This window comes from Echinops telfairi, unplaced genomic scaffold, assembly GCF_000313985.2.
Source record: "Echinops telfairi isolate 266 unplaced genomic scaffold, ASM31398v2 ScPeMD7_7427;HRSCAF=8465, whole genome shotgun sequence".
Lineage (NCBI taxonomy): Eukaryota > Metazoa > Chordata > Mammalia > Afrosoricida > Tenrecidae > Echinops > Echinops telfairi.
Window position 1 is genome coordinate 13,184,974 of NW_022111327.1, and position 18,241 is coordinate 13,203,214.

An 18,241-nucleotide genomic window follows, 5' to 3' on the forward strand; every position below is an offset into this window, starting at 1 on the left:
CCTAGGGCTTGTTGAATGGTTGACAGATTTGGTCGGCTGGAGGTGGTGACAGGGAGGGATGGGCCCGGGTGGCGGGAGTTGGGATGAAGTATATCCGTTGGGGACGGGGCAGCCCCAGCTTCTGAGGCCGGGTACCTGGGAGGACAAGGCCAGGTGCTCAGCTAAGCACCAGGGGAAGGCCCGTGAGGCTAGTCTGTGCTCTCATTGAGTAGCCAGGGTGGCATTAGGTACCCCCACCCCCCATGTGTGTGAGGAACCCTGGTGCCACAGTGGGGTTAAACGTTGGGCTGCGAGCCACAAGGGCACCAGTTCGAAACCACCAGCTGCACCTGGGGAGAAGGAGCAGGTTGGAGGTTCCAGCTTCTCAATTTTGCGCTGTCAAAGCCCCCAGCGTGCTCCAGATAATGGGGACCTCTGAGGTGTTGCTCATTGGTGCCAACCTCTCTGAGGGGAAAACGAAGTCTCTGAGTTGGTAAATTATCCAGGGAAAGTCCCCTTGCCATCCAAGGACCAGATGACAGCAGGGAATGTGATTTCCAATAAAATTACCAGTTGTCTTGTTCATTTGTCACCGGAAGCAGATATCAAAACGGGCTTTCACCAAAACATAGGGGGGGGGGCCTCGGGAGAGGGGGGGAGACAGCTTTCCTTGCTCCCCAGTGTGAAATGATGCTCATTGAATGGGTGTGTAGGAGAATAGCACCTGGTTCTTTTCCTCAAAAAGAACCGCAGGGTCAAGGAAGGCTACAAGTTTTATCCACCCAAAGTGGAGATATTTTTCTTTTTAAAAAAAATCATTTTATTGGGGGCTCGTACATCTCATCCCAGTCCATGCATCCATCCATTGTGTCAAGCACATTTGTACATTTGTTGTCCTCATCATTCTCAAAACATTTGCTTTCTACTTGACCCTTGGTATCAGCTCCTCAGTTTTCCCCTCCCTCCCTGTTCCCCCCTCCCTCATGAGCCCTTATTATTTTGTCATATCTTACACCGTCCGACGTCTGGCGATGTTTTTCAAAGATGATGCCAATAATGACCCACAGTTGTCTGTGGAACAGTTCATTGCTGCCAAATAGTGCTTTGCTAGACTTAAAACAGGTCAAACTGAAGTGGATATCATGAATCATGCCACGCAGGCCATTTTGGTTGTACAATGGTTGACATGAAGATTGAATTTGGTGTTGACGCAGACACCAAAAAATTGCTCTTGCTGATGTAATAGATAACAATTCCTGGAGATTCTGGTCATCAGGGGATTGAAGCCAACAGTAACTCCTGAAGGGCTGCAGATAGTCAAGAAAAAATTATTTATTTGTTTTTGTTTACTTTGTTAATCATTTTATTGGTGGCTCTTACAGCTCTTATAACATTCCATACATCACTTTTATCCTGGATATTTGTAGATATGTTGCCATCATCATTTTCCTAACATTTACTTTCTCTTTGAGCCCTTGGTATCAGCTCCTCTTTCTCCCCCTTTCCCGTCCTTGTGACCCTGGACAAGAGAAATTTTGAGTAGGTTGCAGAAAGAGTAGAGCTGCTTCTGAATGCAGGGTTTTAGGATTGATGGGCTCAACCTCTGATCTCTGTCACAGAAAATGAAATGTGAACTTCGAGTAACATAAAGGCCCAGATGAAACTGAATTAAAGCTGAGTATGAAAGTATGAAGGGGATGGTATTCCTACTGTCTTTGTGGCAGGAGCAATGGTTTGGGAGCAGTGCATATCCAGTGAAGAACTGTCCTCCCTCACACCAGACTGGGAGGCTCAGGAAGCTCTTTGGCTACCCAGTGGTCTCGGCTGTTTGACTATACTTTCTCCAGAAAGATCAGCTGAGTTTGCTTCTCAGATTTTTGGCTTGAACAATCATTTGGTATGGGCCAAACCGAAAGGAAGCCCCTCAAATACATGGATTTCCTTGAAGCAGGCTGACAAGAAAATCCGAAAATGCCGTTTATGACTCTGTAGTGTTTCTTATGAGGGAAAGCTACAAATTCCAATTTGGCTGCAGGAAAAAAAATCATGTAAGATGAAAAATTCTAAGTTAGAGCAAAGTAAAATGTATTGAATTTTTTTTTTAAAAAGCCGTTATCTGCTCCCCTAAAGATGCTTAAAGTCTCAGAAACTCACAGGGACAGTTAGCCACTGTCCTATAAGGTTGCCGTGAGTCAGAATTGACTCACTGGTGGCATGTTTGGTTTTGTGGTTCTAGAATGATCATTCTTTCTATTATGTTATACTCAAACTCACTGCCGTTAAGTTGAGTCTGACTCATAGCAAGCCTATACTGCCCCAATGGGCTGCTGAGAGCGAACTTTACAGGAGTAGAAAGCCTCATCTTTCTCCCTCAGAGCAGCTGGTGATTGAACTGCTGACCTTGCAGGTAGCAGCCCAATGCATAACCACTGTCACCAGACACCTTCTCTTATTGCCATCAAGGGAATTCTGAATTATAGTGACCCCAGAGGACAAGGTAGAACTGCCCCTGTGGGTTTCCAAGACTGTAGATCTTTATGGGAGTAGAAAGCCCCAGCTTTTAATTTTTTTTATTTTCTGTTTTGGAAACAATACCCCTGGCGGCCTTCACATTTACATGCCTGTCTCTTCCAGGAGATTAAGTGAGAGAGAAAGGATTGGAGAACTGGGAGCTCCTGAAGTTTGGGGCATATCTCCAAAGAATCCCGAACCAGAGTAAGTAGTGGAGAATATTTTGACATACATTGTTCCATTTGTTTAAACCTGAAATCTATTGTCAGAACGGGTCAGCAGGTATCGTTTTTTGTCCTTGTAATTTATGCTCACCTACCCTTTAAATTTTGAAAACATGGAGATAGCTAAGGAAGAAAACAGGCTGTTAGTGGATTTTAGCATGCGAACTGTGCTCTTTAAATTGCAGTCCATGAAGGTGTTTTCTAGACATAAAAGAGTTCAATGTTGAAAGCAAAGGAAATAGGACATTTATATTATTTTGAATTTTTTTCTGCTATAATCGAGTAGCAGGCTGCATGTCAGATACTGTTATTAAAAAGGGATATTTCGTAGTGAATCTACAGTGCTATTTTGGGAACTTAGTTTTCCTATACTCCAAACCATCAGAAAGCAGAATGCTTTTTTTCCTTATTTTTTTTCTCTTTTGTGCTATTCATACATTTCTTTTCCGTCTTCTCAGTTTCCATGTCAGCTTTAGGTGGAGTTGAGGCAATGTGCTTTGACAGGTAAACCTGTAATTTGTAATAGGGTGATAACTAAACCCAATGCCATCCAGTTAACTCTCAGAGCGGCCCTATAGGACAGAGTAGAACTGCCTCTGAGGGATTCTAAGGCAGTCAACATTCCAGAAATACTGCCGGCCCTGCCTTGAGTGGTCAGCACTTTAAGTGCTGGGCCTTGAAGGGTAATAAAGCATTATCTGAAACATGGAGTAGCTACCTTTGGAAAATGCTCTATAGAATTGACTATGGTGATAATTGTACAACTCCGCTTGATATGATTGAATTATTACATGACGTGGATGAAGTGCTAATAAAACTTTTTTTAAATGCTCTACAAACCTGAGTTTGTAGGATTCAAGTTGGTAGGAACCCTAAAAGTAACATTTTAGGCAATGCCTAAATTATTACAGTTGTGCACTTCAGACAAAGAGACTGTATAATATAGAAACTCCCTTTCTAAATGCTTGTAGAATTTTAAGAATGCTAATTTTCAGGATTCCCAGTAAGGCAGTACAATCTCTTTATAACTATAGTTTTTGTTTGGTTGGTTGTGTTTTTCTTGCTCTAAGGAAACAGAAGAGTTTCGGCTCTACCATCTGTCCTTAAATCAGACTCTGCCATCGAGTTGATGCCTATTCATAGCAACCCTATAGAACAGGGTAGAACTGCCTCTGTGGGTTTCCCAGACTGGAACTGCAGAGCTGCTGGTGGTTTCATACTGCCGGCCTTGTGGTCTGCAGCCCAGTGCTATAACCACTATGCCACCAAGGCTCCCCATCTGCCCTTACCTTACAGAATAAAATGCTAGCAGTGTCCTTCAGTCTTCTGGATCCCCAGTCCCTTTGTCTTATGCATTCTGTTCCTCTACTTAGACCAGTATGGTTTCTTCTGAAAAGACAAAGCCTACGTACTGCTCGTTGTGAACTCTAAAGCAGTATATAAATGTAAATGATGGTTCAGTTTTATGAAGGTAGAACCTGTAACTAAACCCTTAACAAAGGGAAGCCAGCACCTGCTCAGACCGGTCTTTGGTTAATCAAAGTTTTAAAGAAAAAGTGTAAATCCACATTTTTATACTTCATGGCTTATTCATATTTGATCACTTTGCTAATTCTTAAAACCATTTTCTTTCCACTCAGTTCTGATGAACATACACCAGTAGAGGATGATGAACCAAAGAAAAGCAGCTCAGTTTCTACTTCAGAAGGTATTTTCTAAATGCTGGGCCTTTTAATTAGGAAGTTCTCAAGCTTCCTAATGCCGCGATCCTTTCATACAGTTCCTCATGTTGTGATGACGACCCCCCAACCATAAAATTATTTTCGTTGCTACTTCATAACTGTCATTTTGCTTCTGTTAGGAATCGGGCGACCCCTGTGAAAGGGTCGTATGACCCCCAAAGGGGTCACGACCGCAGGTTGAGAACTGCTGGTCTATTGCTTTTTATTATTTCAATTACAACAAAAAGTGATGCTCAGGAAAACCTCTTTAGAAGTTCACGTTGTCATTGCTTTCTGCGTAGACGAGAAAAAGAAAAAGAAGAAGTCCGGTCATTCCAAAGAAAGGCTGAAGAAAAAGAGAAAGAAAAAATCTTCCAAAAAGAAACAGAAAAAGTCTTCTGATGACAGCGATAGTGACTCTGATTCTGAAACAGACTCGAGTGGTAAGAAAACTAACATGATTTTGCACACCTTTGAAAACTAGTTTTTACTTCTAAAATCTTATTTTAGAACGTTTTTCAAAGTAGTAGCCCAGATGTTTAGAACAGCCACTGACCTTACGCCAGGCCTCGTGTTAAGTGCATTCTATTCAGTTGCTCTTATTTAATCCATACAGTAGCTGTGGGATCTTCATAGACTAGGACATGGGGGCACACAGCTGGCTAGGAGCCCCACACCCAGGAGCATACCATTAGGATTCAAACCTCGGACATCAGACCCCGGAGCAATTGTGTAGAGATTGTGCAAGGCTTGTGGTACCCGGGCAAAGTTAGGGATTGAGACTGTAAGGCACGAGCCACCAAATCAAGCCATACTGGGATTGGACAGTGGAAGGATTATTTTGTGTCATTCTCCTACCCAACGGGCTCCTTTGTACAATTTTCAAAAAGGCCTGCTAGGAGGGGCTCCCAGCAGGCTTTGGGCCGAATTACGGGAGCCATTCCTAGATGGAGTCATATGATAAATTAGAAAAAAAATTAAACTCTTTCTGTGTCCTCTCCTGGCATTTGACAAGAGGGTGCCTCTTCTTGGGTTGACACAAAAGGGTTCCTTCCTGTGATGCCACCCAGTATCCCTGGGTCCCACTATTAATTCTCTTCCTTTTCTCTGCTGAAAGACTGGACTTTCTGCAAGCACAAACCTGCGCATGTCAGTTTCCTACTTCAATTCCTTTGGTTACTTCCAGAGCCTATAACTCCTTACGGGAGTAGAAAACCCCATCTTTCTCCCACGGGGTGGCTGATGGTTTTGAACTGCTGACCTTGCAGTTAACAGCCCAACACATAATCACTATGCAACCCAGGCTCCTTCTGTAGCCCATAATCCAGGATAAAGTGTTGGTGTCTGCTTTTGCAGCCCTCCTGAGTCGTTCCAGTGTACGTCAGGGGGGCAGTAAAGCCTACTTTGGGAAACAGTGCTTTAACTAGGGCTTCTTAACTGTTGACTCACAACCCCTTTTTGTTCAAGAAATTTGTAGCACGGGCACACGATGCCAGAAACATCGTGTTTCTGGCATCGGATTCATCTTGCATTTGATTTTGAATTACTTTTTGTTGTGCATTCAGAAACCTTTTACTGTTGCCAAATTTATCATGGCCCCACATTCAGTTATGCAACCCCCTATGAGGTTGCGACCGACAGTTTGGAAAGCTTTTCAGTCTAATACAAGGAACTAAATCCCATGAGGTGTTAACATATGCAGCCTTAGCAGCTACGTGTGTGTGCTTGTATTCATAAATATATCTACCCCACAACTTTTGCTAATTCTACTTTTTACAAGTGTGTAAACTTATTGACAATTATACTAATCAGCTGTGCAACCTTACCCCTTTATCAATGTGATTTTTCCATCACCATTAACTCCTTTTCCCCCACCTTGCCACCCCGGGTAACCACCAATAAATTTTTTATAAGTGTGGTTGTATAATATTTGTCCTTTTGTGATTTGCTTATTTTGCTCTGCATGTCTTCAAGCTCCATCCATACAGCAGCATGCATCAAGAATTTATTCTCCAACTGGCTGAGTAGTATTCCATTATATGTTTGTACCATGTTTTGTCTATCCGTTCATTTGTTGATGGACATTTACGTCATTTCCACCTTTTGGCTACTGTGAACAGTGCTGCAATGAACACTTGTGTACAAGTCTCCCTTTCAGCCTCTGCTTTGGAGTCTATAGCTAGAAGCGGACTTTCTGGATCTGACGGTAGTTCTGGGGTTTGTTTTGTTTTGTTTAGGAACCACCACACTGCTTCTCACGGTGCCTGTACTGTCTTGCATTCCCACTAGCAATGAAAGGGGTCCACTTCCCCCCACAGCCTCACTAACATGTTATGTTCCATGTTTTGTTTTTGTTTTTATATTAGCCTTAGCCATCCAAGTGGAAGTGACATTGTGATTTTGATTTGCAGGTCCCTGATGGCTGATGACATTATCTTTTCATGTATTGGGTGGCCTTCTGAATGGCCTCTGTGGTAAAATGTCTAGTTGTCCTATGTTTGTTTTATGATTGGGTTTGTTGTCTTTTTGTCCATTAAGTTATTAAAGTTTTAGGCATATTTTGATTATTAGATTCTTGTCAGATCTGTGATTTTCAAAGATATTCTCAGTCAATAACTTGTCTTTTCAAATTTGCCAGTTTTTTTGTAAACTCTTAATATATAAAAGTTGTTCATTTTTTCCCTTTAAAAATTTTTAAATAATAATCTTAATGGTATATCTTACTCATTCCAATATCCCTTCCCATACAGTTCTGTTGTTCAATCCCGTCAGGTGGGACTATGCAATCTTCAATACTATCAATTCCCCTCTTCCCCCTACCTACCCCTCTCACCTCCCTTACCCTCAGGGAATCATTACTCCTGTCACTATCTCTGAGGGGTCCTCTATCTTGATTACCATATACTGAACGATCTTATATGTACAAATGAACATAATGAAAATTTAACATGACCAATGAGGTTTTTACATAAGGACCACAATAGTAAGGGGAGAAAATGTTAAAGAACTAGAGGATAGCTATGTGGTTCATCGATGCCACACTGCACCCTGGATTTATCCTCCATTCCGGTGTGGCCCTTCTGAGAGGAACTGTCCAGTTGCCTTGCTGGTGGTCTTTTTGGGTCTCCACTATAACCACTCCCCTTTATGTCGATTTGGATGCATGTTTTTTGAACTTTTGATACCTCTTCTTGTCTATACCTCATGATCACACTGGATGGTGTACTTCTTCCATGTGGGCTTTGCTGCTTCCCTGCTAGATGGATGCTTGTTTAACTACAAGCCTTTAAGACCCCAGACACTAAAGCTTTTGATAGCCGGCACCAACCGCTTTCTTCACTACATTTGCTTACGCACCCATTTTGTCTTCAGTGATCGTGTCAGGGAGGTAGGTATCATGCCACAGGATTAGAACAAACCATTCTTGTACTGAGGTAAGATTTAAGTAGAGGCCCAAAGTCCATCTGCTTCCTTGTTGCATTTACATATACATATAAAAACAAATATACATATATTCATATATATTTCTATATAAATATGCATATATACATATTGGGTTGTGTTTTTTCCTCCTACCCCACTATTATGCTTGCCTGTCCTTCACCTCTCAGCACTTCCTCTCAGATACAATTCAGTTGATCAAACATGCCCAGAAAAACAGCACCCTCCTCGCGGTCCATTTTAGAACTCTTACTATTCCCCTATTCCCATCGTTGTTGGCTCCCCATTCCCCTCCCCCCATCCTCCCCTCCTGTGCCCCCTAGGAACCATTGGTCCAGCCACTGTCTCTGTAAGACTGCCCATCCTGCATTTCTTGTATAGATGGACACCAAAAGACAAAAACAAAATAATAATAAAATACAAGATTAAAACAGCAACAACATACAGATAGCTACCAGCCTAACAGGGAACATGACATAGAGCCACGTTCGTGTCCAAAAGGGGAGTTTCCCATAAGTCCACGTTGCTGTTCCCTCAGTAAGGGATGGAGTGGTCTCATTCCCCCGCCCCCAACCCACCCAAAGTTATCAGTTTTTATGTGGCCGTGTTTATTTATTTTCCTTTGTTGTTTGTGCTTTCATTATTACATAAGATAATCCCAACAGTATTGTCATTGCTTGTGCTAAAATTATTATGGTTTTAGTTTGTGCATTCAAGTCCTTCATCCATTTGGCATTTGTTTTTGTGTATGATATGAAGCATAGATCCTGTTTCATTTTTCTGCATGTCAAAATCCAATTTTGCCAGCACCATTTATTTTATCATTTTATTGGGGGCTCGTACAACTCTTATCACAATTCATCCATATATCCATTGTGTCAAGCACATTTGTACATTTGTTGCCAGCATCATTCTCAAAATATTTGCTTTCTACTTGCACCCTTGCTATCAGCTCATTTTTCCCCTCCCTCTCTACCCTCCTTTCCTCACAAACCCTGGATAATTTATAAATTATTATTATTTTGTCATGTCTTACACTGTCTGACGTCTGCCTTCACCCACTTTTCTGTTGTCCATCCCCCAGGGAGGGGGTTATATGTAGATCATTGTGGTCAGTTCCCCCTTACCCTACTGGTATTGCTACTCATTATTGGTCATTAGGGATTTATTTATCCTGGATTCCCTGTGTTTCCAGTTCTTACCTGTACCAGTGTACATCCTCTGGCCTAGCCAGATTTGTGAGGTAGAATTAGGATCATGATAGTGGGGGGTGAGAGGGTGGGGAAGCATTAAAGAACTAGAGGAAAGTTGTGTTTCGTCGGTGCTATACTGCACCCTTACTTGCTCATCTCCTACCTGCGACCCTTCTGTAAGGGGGTGTCCAGTTATCTACAGATGGGCTTTGGGTCTCTACTCCGCACTTCCCCTCATTCGCAATGATATGATTTTTTTGTTCTTTGATGCCTGATACCTCATCCCATCGACACCTCATGATCACACAGGCTGGTGTGCTTCTTCCATGTGGGCTTTGTTGCTTCTCGGCTAGATGGCCATTTATCTTCAAGCCTTTAAGACCCCAGACGCTATATATCTTTTGATAGCCGGGCACCATCAGCTTTCTTTACATTTGCTTATGCACCCATTTTGTCTTCAGCGATAGTGTCAAGAAGGGCCAGCACCATTTATTGAAGAGACTCTTCTTTCCCCATCAAATGGATTTAGCACCTTTGTCAAACATCAGTTGACCATAGATGTTTGGGATATTTCTGGATTGGTCTACGTGTCTATAGTTATACCAGAACCAGGCTGTTCCATTTATTGGAGCTGTCTAATGTGTATGTTTGCAGGAAAAAGGTGAGGCTTTCTACTCCTGGAAAAAGTTAGTCTTAGAAATCCACGGTGGCAGCATTATTGCACACAGGAAAAATAACAACAGCATCCTGTATCACTTATGCCTTGGCTAACTTTAATTGCAATGTTTCCAAAGTCTACCACAGTTCCTGGCAACTAAGAATAAGTTTTTGAATGAATTAATTTCTGTACAACAACAAATGGGACAATGGGTACCAGGGTATTAAAATGTTTTTTCAATTATGTGTGTTTAATTTGCAGATGAAGATACAAAAAGGAGAATGAAGAAAGCCAAGAAAAAGGAGAAGAAGAAGAAGCGCAAATCGTTCGTTTTTTCCCCTTATATTTTATTATAGAAATGTTTAAATTTGTATAAAATTTCAAAAGTAGTGTAATGAGCCTCCACGTACTCATCACCCAACTTGAACAGTTGTCAACTTGTAGGTAGTCTTCACTGCCTTCAATAATTTTGAAATCACTTCCAGAAAGTATCATCCATAAACACTTCAGCATGTCTCTGTAAAAGACACTCTTTTTTTAAAATCATAACTGAAATAATACTCATCATACCTAATATTTCACATTAATTGCTCAATTCTTATCAGTTTTCTTTATCATTTGTTCACATTTTAAACCCAGTAATGTCCATAATTTGCACTTGGTTCATAAATCTCTTAGGTCACTAAATTAATAGGCTTTTCCCTCCCCTTCCATTTTTGGTTCTTTCACTTATGGCAGAAGCCAAGATTGCTTGTGCCGTAGAGTTTCCTGTAGTATAGATTTTACTGAGTACATCCTTTTAAAAAGTATATTATTTTGCTATTGTTTTTAAGAATATATACAGCAGAACATTACCAAAAAATCCAATTGTTTCTACATGTACAATTCAGTGACATTGATTGCATACGTCAAATTGTCCCCCTCCTTTTGTTAAGTGTTCCTTCCCCATTAACTTAACCTACTGCCCCACCTTTGTTATCTCATCTTTCAAAATGTTAATGCCAAGTTGGTCTCATATATATAGTTCTTAAAAGAGCACAACCATCTGGGCTTACAACAAACACAATTTACTAGTTAAGCTACATTTTTGTTTGGTTAAAAGAAGTTATCTGGGGACATTTTTAGTTTAAGGTTTAAATATTTTCTCCAGAAATAGTTTTGGGGATGTATCTAGCCTTCCTAGCTCTAGGAAGTCTAGATTCTGTGAGAATTCAGGATTTTTTTTCTGCATTTTCCCTCTTTTGATCAGATTCTTCTATAGAGTCTTTGATCAAAATATTTAGTGATTTTAGGTAGGCACTATCCAGGTCTTCTGATCTGATGATGTTCAAGGACGCACTGATTACAGTCTTAAGGTGTTCTGTAACATGTCCTTATGTCTTCTGTATTTCCTGTAGATTAATAGGTGTAGAGGTTTGATGAGGTTCATATTCAGTTTTAAAATATTCAAGGAATACTTCATAGGTGGTACTGTATAGTAATCAGAAGGCAGATTATATTAATACCTGTTTGTGTCTCTTTGTCATATTAACAACTGTTAATGGTCATTACCTAGATTTATTATTTCAGTAAAGATTGTAAAATAATGAGAGTCTAATTCTGTCTTTTCTTCTTCATTTATTATGTAGAAGAATTCTATGAAAGAAACTTAACATCATCAATTATTTGGTTACCCTGAAGGACAGTTTGTATGGAAAAAGCTGGATAATCACTTGGGTTTTTTTTTTGTTTGTTTACTTCTTTTATAAGTTTTCAAAATAATGAGTTTATGTACTTTTTAGTATCATTATGAGCCCAAAAATTTAAACACATTTGAAATATTATAATCCATTATGCTTAAAATTATTAATGCTCAGATTAGTAGGGCTATTTTTAAACTATTTTATCTTGTCTTTCTACAATATGAAAACTGTCTTAATTATTTTTAAGTAATTTTTATAGAACAAAACATAGTGTGATTAAATAAGCTAGTTTTTTTAATGAAAATTCTTAACTGGGAATTTAAATCATTTTAAGTAGTCTTGTCCTGCATTAGCTTGAAAAAAATAAGATTCCTTTGAATATGAGAGTCAGTTTGCATCAAATTATAATCACTACAGGAAAAAGTATAAGAAAAAGAAGTCTAAGAAGAATAAAAAAGAGAACAGTGATTCAAGCGCTAGAGATTCCCAAGAAGAATTTCTGGAGAATCCCTGGAAGGAGAGATCAAGTAGGGTCTTTTAATAGACTTTGACTCAGAGTAGATGAAACATTAAACTCAGCGATTAGTAAAAATATGACTTATGTGAACATCTCTTGTGCAGAGCCTGAAGAACCCTCAGATTTAATTGGTCCAGAGGCTCCAAAAACACTGGCCTCACAAGATGATAAACCTTTGAAGTAAGTAGCAATGTATTTACAATCTCCAAATTACCTTCCAAAGAGTACAGCCCCAACTTACCTTGCCAAGTGTAACTCTCCATACAATCAGGCTCCAACTGAGCCTGACTGTTACAAGTTTCTTGTATTTATTCTGTACTGTCTCACTTTTGTGCCTTGTGTATCTCCCCCAACAGCCTTCCTTTCCCTTCTCTGCCGTCTTTTCCCTTCCCTGCCCCCCTGCCCCCATTTTCTTCCTGTCAAAAATCCTTACCATCCCCTTAAAAAGAGAGGCCATATGTGATTCCCAATAGCCCCAAACCTACAATTAGATGTGATTTCCTCCCCTCTTTAATTCTCACAGGATTCTCTCTTCTTTTATGAAATATACTACATAGCTACCTTATGGCACATTTGTATCCTTATTAACCTGTAAACTCCCAGAGCAGAGACTATTTTTGTATTAAACACTTTGAGTTTAATAAGTATTCAAGAAACAGTCATTGGAGGGAGCCTGAGGTCAAGGAGTTCAAGAAGGAAGAGAATGTTTGGAAACTGATTGTGGTAGCAATTTTACAATACTGCTTGATGTGACTGAACTATGGAATGATATAATATATGTATTAGCTCCCAATAAAATGGTTTTGGAGGGGAAAACATTCATTGAATTGAAAGAAGGGGTGGTAACTTGTAATGTCCCCTTGAATGAAAGTTCATAGTGAATAGATCATTTTTACTGTATAGCATTATTATTGATGGTAAGTCCAAAAGTATGTCTATTTGAGATATATTATTTGCCTTTTGTGTTTGTATTTTTTAAGAGAAAAGGGAATAGCTGTTGGCAGCAGCAGTAAAAGTGATACCTGTAGAGATACAGTGACCCGCAGTTGTAAACCGTGAACTTGCACTCATTCAATGTCAGGTCTTTGATTCTTCCCGAGTGTGTCTGCTTTACAGTCCAGTGGCCACTACTTTAAAGAAGTCACTCACATTGGGCCTTCTAGCATCCTGCTGCGTGGTACCATTGTCCCTGCTGTTTTCTTTGAGAAAAGTGATGTTTTGTGCTCTCTTTGGAAGATTTTTTTTAAATAATCTTTTTATATACTTGTGTTTTATTTTATTTTCTTTGAGATGGTCTAATGGACCCTTTCTGAATTACTGTCTAGCTATGGCCACGCTCTCTTACCTGGTGAAGGTGCAGCAATGGCCGAGTATGTGAAAGCTGGAAAACGCATCCCACGAAGAGGTGAAATTGGCTTGACAAGTGAAGAAATTGCCTCATTCGAATGTTCAGGTTACGTCATGAGTGGCAGCAGGTATGTTTTGGGCATAGGGGTCAGCTTCCATGATTAGATCTTTTCCTTCTTTCTTACTACCAGAATTCGAGTTTAGTGATTGATTTTCATTAGGTGACCATTTTGAGTGAAAAGTACGGCATACCCACTGGTTTAATGTTGGTTTGGTTTGTATTAATGGTGGTGGTTTAAAAGTCTTAATTAGATGTGCAACTCGCCTCAACTGCAGCTATATTCCAACATCATAGATTCAGCCTGCTACAGATACTTTATCCGCTGGAGGCTGTAGTTAAATTCAAATATTTCATCACTGCTCCACGAGGAGTGTGAAGATTTCTGTTTTCTGAGTTTGACTCCAGTTCTCTGTGTCCTTGGAGTTTCTGAAAATAAGCTACAGGAAAGAACTGAAAAGCTTCAGGTCCAGCATGAGGGAATGAATCTTAAAACTAGGAAAAATAAACCAGACGAGTACACTAATCGTATCATCAATACCAAGATCAAATTGGATTTGTGATTTTTGAAAACTTTACACATTTTTTAAAGTAGGTAAATATTTTCATTGAAATTGGAGGCAGGTATTTGAAGAACAACTGAAGCACCTCTTTCATCAGACTCAATGCTGACTCATGGCGACCCTGTAAGACAGAGTAGAACTACCCCTGTGAGTTTCCAAGCCTATAACTCTTTACAGGAGTAAAAAGCCCCCCTTTAGAATCTTAAAATTCTGAAAACTGGCATTTGAAAACATTATGTTGTAGAACCAGTACAGTAAAACAAGACAAAGAAGTTAGAAGCGTAAGGACTGAGAAGAAAGAAAGAGGGTTGTCATTCTTTATGAAGGATATGACTGTTAATACAGAAAAGCTAAAGATTTGGATAAAAGGCAAATACACAAAAAACATTGTATTTCTAAATGCCAGCAGCGAACAACTAGAAAACGTAATTAAACAAAAAGAAAACATTTTCTAATTGTATCAGAGAATATTACAGTTTTAGGAATAAATCTGAGAAGCCCTAGTAGCATAGTTGTTATGTATTGGGCTGTGAACGCAAGGTCAGCCATTCGAAATCACCAGCCACTCCATGGGAGAAAGGCAGGGCTTTCTATTCCTGTAGAGTCTCAGTATCAGAAACCTACAGGGGCAATTCTACCCTGTCCTATAGGGTTACTATGAGTCAGCATTGATTCGATGGCAGTGAGTTTGAGTGAGGAGTAAATGTTAACAAAAGACTCCTGAGACTTCTACAGGGAAAATTATAAAACATTATTATGGGACATTGAAGAAGACCTACTTAAATGGGATGACCTCAGGTTCATAGTGAGGATGTTGTAAAGTTGTCAGTTCCCAAATTAATTTGTAGATTCAGTGTAGTTTCAGTGTAATTCACAACCATGTTTTTCTTGGAACTTAATAAGCTGACTCTCATATTTGTATGTTAGACTAAAGAGCCAATAATTGAGAGTCCTTTTGAAGAAGAACAAGAAAGTGAGCTTTGGGTGTGGGGGACTTGGTATAGGAAAGATATGGTGTGCCAGATCAGTGGGGAAATGGTGAGCCACATGGAAAAGGATGAAAGTAGACCCCTCTACCCTACCATATATAAATTTCAGGGCAGCTAGATAAAGAAATTAATTGTCAAATTAACTATCATTCTTATGAGTGCAAAATATGGGCAAATAATCTTTTATACCTGAGAGAAGGAATGTATTTTGTAACCCTCCAAATCCAAACTTACTGCCATTGTGTCAATGCCGACTCATAGTGACCCTCTAGGACAGGGTATAATTGTAAAGCCGTAACTATTTACAGGAGGAGAATGTCCTTTTCTTAATCCTACTTAACCCTAAAATAAAACATAAATTTTCCAAGATTAAGAGTAAGAATATTTGTTAATCACAAGACACCATAAAGTAAGAAAAGCAAGTTATAAACTGATAAAAGATTTTGCAATCACAAAGTTAGTATTGAGACTATTTAAAGAATGCCTACAAACAACCCAAAAGAGCCCTCGTGGTGTAGTGGTTACACATTGGGCTGCTAACCACAGGTCAGCAGTTCAAAACCACCACCTCAGGAGAAAGACGTAGCTTTCTACACCCATAAGGAGTTAGTATCGGAAACTCACAGGGCCAGTTCTACCCCATCCTACAGGGCCACTATGGGTTGGACCAAAAGGTCAACAGTTGGAAACCACCAGCTGCTCTGTAGGAAAAAAGACAAGACTTCCCACCCCCACCCCCCATAAGAGTTACAGCCTTGGAAACCCATAGGGCCAGGTTTACTACCCTGCCCTATAGGGTTACTATGAGTTGGAATTGACTTAATGACAGTGAGGGTTTTTTTGTTTGGTTTTTGGATAAACAACCCTAAAGAAAAATGGGCAAATCACACAAACGGGCACTGTCAGAAGAAGGAATGAGTGGCCAATACATACATAAGTATTTATTCATTATTATTGGAAATGGAAATCAAAACTGTAGTGAAACACCTTTTTATACCCGTTTACTCTAACAATACCAGGCATTTTAGAGAAGGTGGATCTACATGATTTCTTAAGTACTGCTAGTGGTGGTGTAATTGGTACAACCACTTTGGAAGACAGTAGACATTATCTTATGAAGTTGAGCATTCATAGGCCTTACAGCCCAGCAACTGTACCCCTAGATACTCAAGAGAAAGTCTTTTACTGTGGACTTGGAGACGCATACAGATATTTATCACTGCCCTGTTACAGGACTTTCTGCCCCTGATAGATCGCTCTACTCAATGTACTTGAGCAACCTACATATGTTCTCACTGCCTTGATAGTCCTTCCCCCCACTCCATACCAACCTGAAGGCACTTTCCCTGCTTCCCCTTACTTGATCTCTCTCCCCTTTTCTAGACTTAGCTCAAGCCTCGTCTTGACCTGATGTGTAGGATGGGGTACATACACTAAAGAGGCAGGTTTTCTTCATGGTTTCCCACTAAATGAACAAACCTTTGGAAACTCCTTTCAAACTCAACTGTCAGAGTTTCATTCTGCCTCTGCCCTGGCAGTCTCTTGATGGGGCCGTTGTGTGAAATCCACCCTTTCTTCTCTCTGAGCCACTGCTGGATTCTAAAATTAAATCCAGTCACACAAACTCCCCTTCTGTTACAGATTCAGACTTGGTTCTTTGGCTTGCATGGTAAGAAGCTCCACCTCATTGATGACAGGTTAAATCTTTCCTACTATCAGTTCCACAGCTGACCCTAAGAAAAGGGCATCTTACCCAAGAAGCTCTATGATTAGCCCTTTCTGGTGGTTCCACTTGAAATAATGGAACTAGATTTTTTCTGTTAGTATTTAAAAATCATAACATTATTCATGACGCTGGCAGAACAGCCAAGCTTATTTTATTTGAATGCCAGAAATGAGTCAAAGGGTGCATCACATCAGCAGATAAAATGAATGACCTTTTGAAATTTTAACCCATTTCCAAAACATGGTTTTGACTTGCTAACTTTTTTAAGAAGGGATAGTGAGAAAGTGCTGTGTGAGTCATTACTGAGAAACTAAAGCCCAAACTAAAACCGTCTCCAGGCATCGTCGGATGGAGGCTGTGCGGCTGCGGAAAGAGAACCAGATCTACAGTGCCGATGAGAAGAGAGCCCTCGCGTCCTTTAACCAAGAAGAGAGACGAAAGAGAGAGAACAAGATTCTGGCCAGTTTCCGAGAGATGGTATACAGAAAGACCAAAGGGAAGGATGACAAATGAGGATTCTCAGACTCTTTGGCAGACATTCTGAAAGACAGAAATACAAAGTTTGGGTTCCACACATTTGTTATGTGTATATTATGATCTGAAAGAGCTTTACAGTTAAATTGTGCCTTCTATTTCATTCTGTCAGTCCTTCAGTAAAAAGCTGCTTACTCCTGTCACTTAAACAAGTCCGTTGAGTGATTTGGGAAGGCCTGTCATAACTTTCCCATCTGAAAATCCAGATGATAGTTGAGATCCTGCTGAATTGGGGAGACGTGGTGGAGAAGAGGGGTGGCTGAGTTGAGAAACTGGAAATGCACGTTGTGAGCCGGTGTTATCTGTCCTGTATCTGACACTTGCCTGGGCCCTCCTCAGTGGGACTTGAGGAGAGATTATCACTCCTATCTTGAATGTGTTATAAATAGACTCCATCGAAATATCCAGGAGACCACTTGTGCTTGAAGGCATTGCTGAAAAGCAATGGAATCTCAAAAATTGACTTGTGGAATATAATATATAGTCTTCTGTAAAAGTAACCTGTTTCTTTCCATCCCTACCTCCACCACAAAACCAACCAGTAAGCCAAAAATCAAACTAAAAGCAAACATGCCAATATGCTTGTAAGTACTCACAGACGTGATAGATTGAACATGTTGAACATTCATTTTAAAATTGACTAAGCTACTTAGAAGAATTCTTAATAAATGACTTTTAAACCAGTTCTTTGAAATAGGAAATTCCAGGAAACCTATTGTTGTGCCAATGTAAGGAGACGATTTCTACCTAAGCTGCACTTTGACAAGAGCTTGGAGTCCCTAGTTTTACTTCACTGTTTCATAAGGTTGCAACAAAAATGATATTAAAACATTTTTAAGTGTGTTCTTTATGTAATAAACAGATTTCATTGTTAAACCATTTTTGACATTGCCTTGTGTTAAACCATTCTGTTCCTTTTCTCTTGATCTGTCATCCAGTTCAGTCTTTAATATATAGAATGCTCACATGTTATCCCTGTTTTTATACTTAAAAGCTGTTGGCTTTTAAGTTTGGGAGAAATGAACCATTGTGAGCTTATGAAAGCAGTCTTTTTTCCTCTCCTGTTGTGTTCAATTTCAGTTACGTCAGAGAGTGAAG

General features: G+C 39.9%; 1 protein-coding gene and 1 pseudogene across 1 annotated transcript in view; both read left to right on the plus strand.

Moving 5' to 3' along the window:
* Nucleotides 1–18,019, plus strand: part of LOC101662905 (NFKB activating protein) — an 18,768-nt gene extending 749 nt beyond the window's left edge. The window contains exons 2-9 of the mRNA XM_004710064.2: nucleotides 2,614–2,694; nucleotides 4,355–4,422; nucleotides 4,738–4,878; nucleotides 9,989–10,052; nucleotides 11,827–11,936; nucleotides 12,031–12,106; nucleotides 13,252–13,401; nucleotides 16,948–18,019. Coding sequence (XP_004710121.1) covers nucleotides 2,614–2,694; nucleotides 4,355–4,422; nucleotides 4,738–4,878; nucleotides 9,989–10,052; nucleotides 11,827–11,936; nucleotides 12,031–12,106; nucleotides 13,252–13,401; nucleotides 16,948–17,122 — 865 coding nt within the window. The 3' untranslated portion in view covers nucleotides 17,123–18,019. The remainder of the gene's footprint in view (nucleotides 1–2,613; nucleotides 2,695–4,354; nucleotides 4,423–4,737; nucleotides 4,879–9,988; nucleotides 10,053–11,826; nucleotides 11,937–12,030; nucleotides 12,107–13,251; nucleotides 13,402–16,947) is intronic.
* On the plus strand, nucleotides 381–1,963 carry LOC115872590 (annotated as a pseudogene).
* Nucleotides 18,020–18,241: the final 222 nt, after the last annotated feature.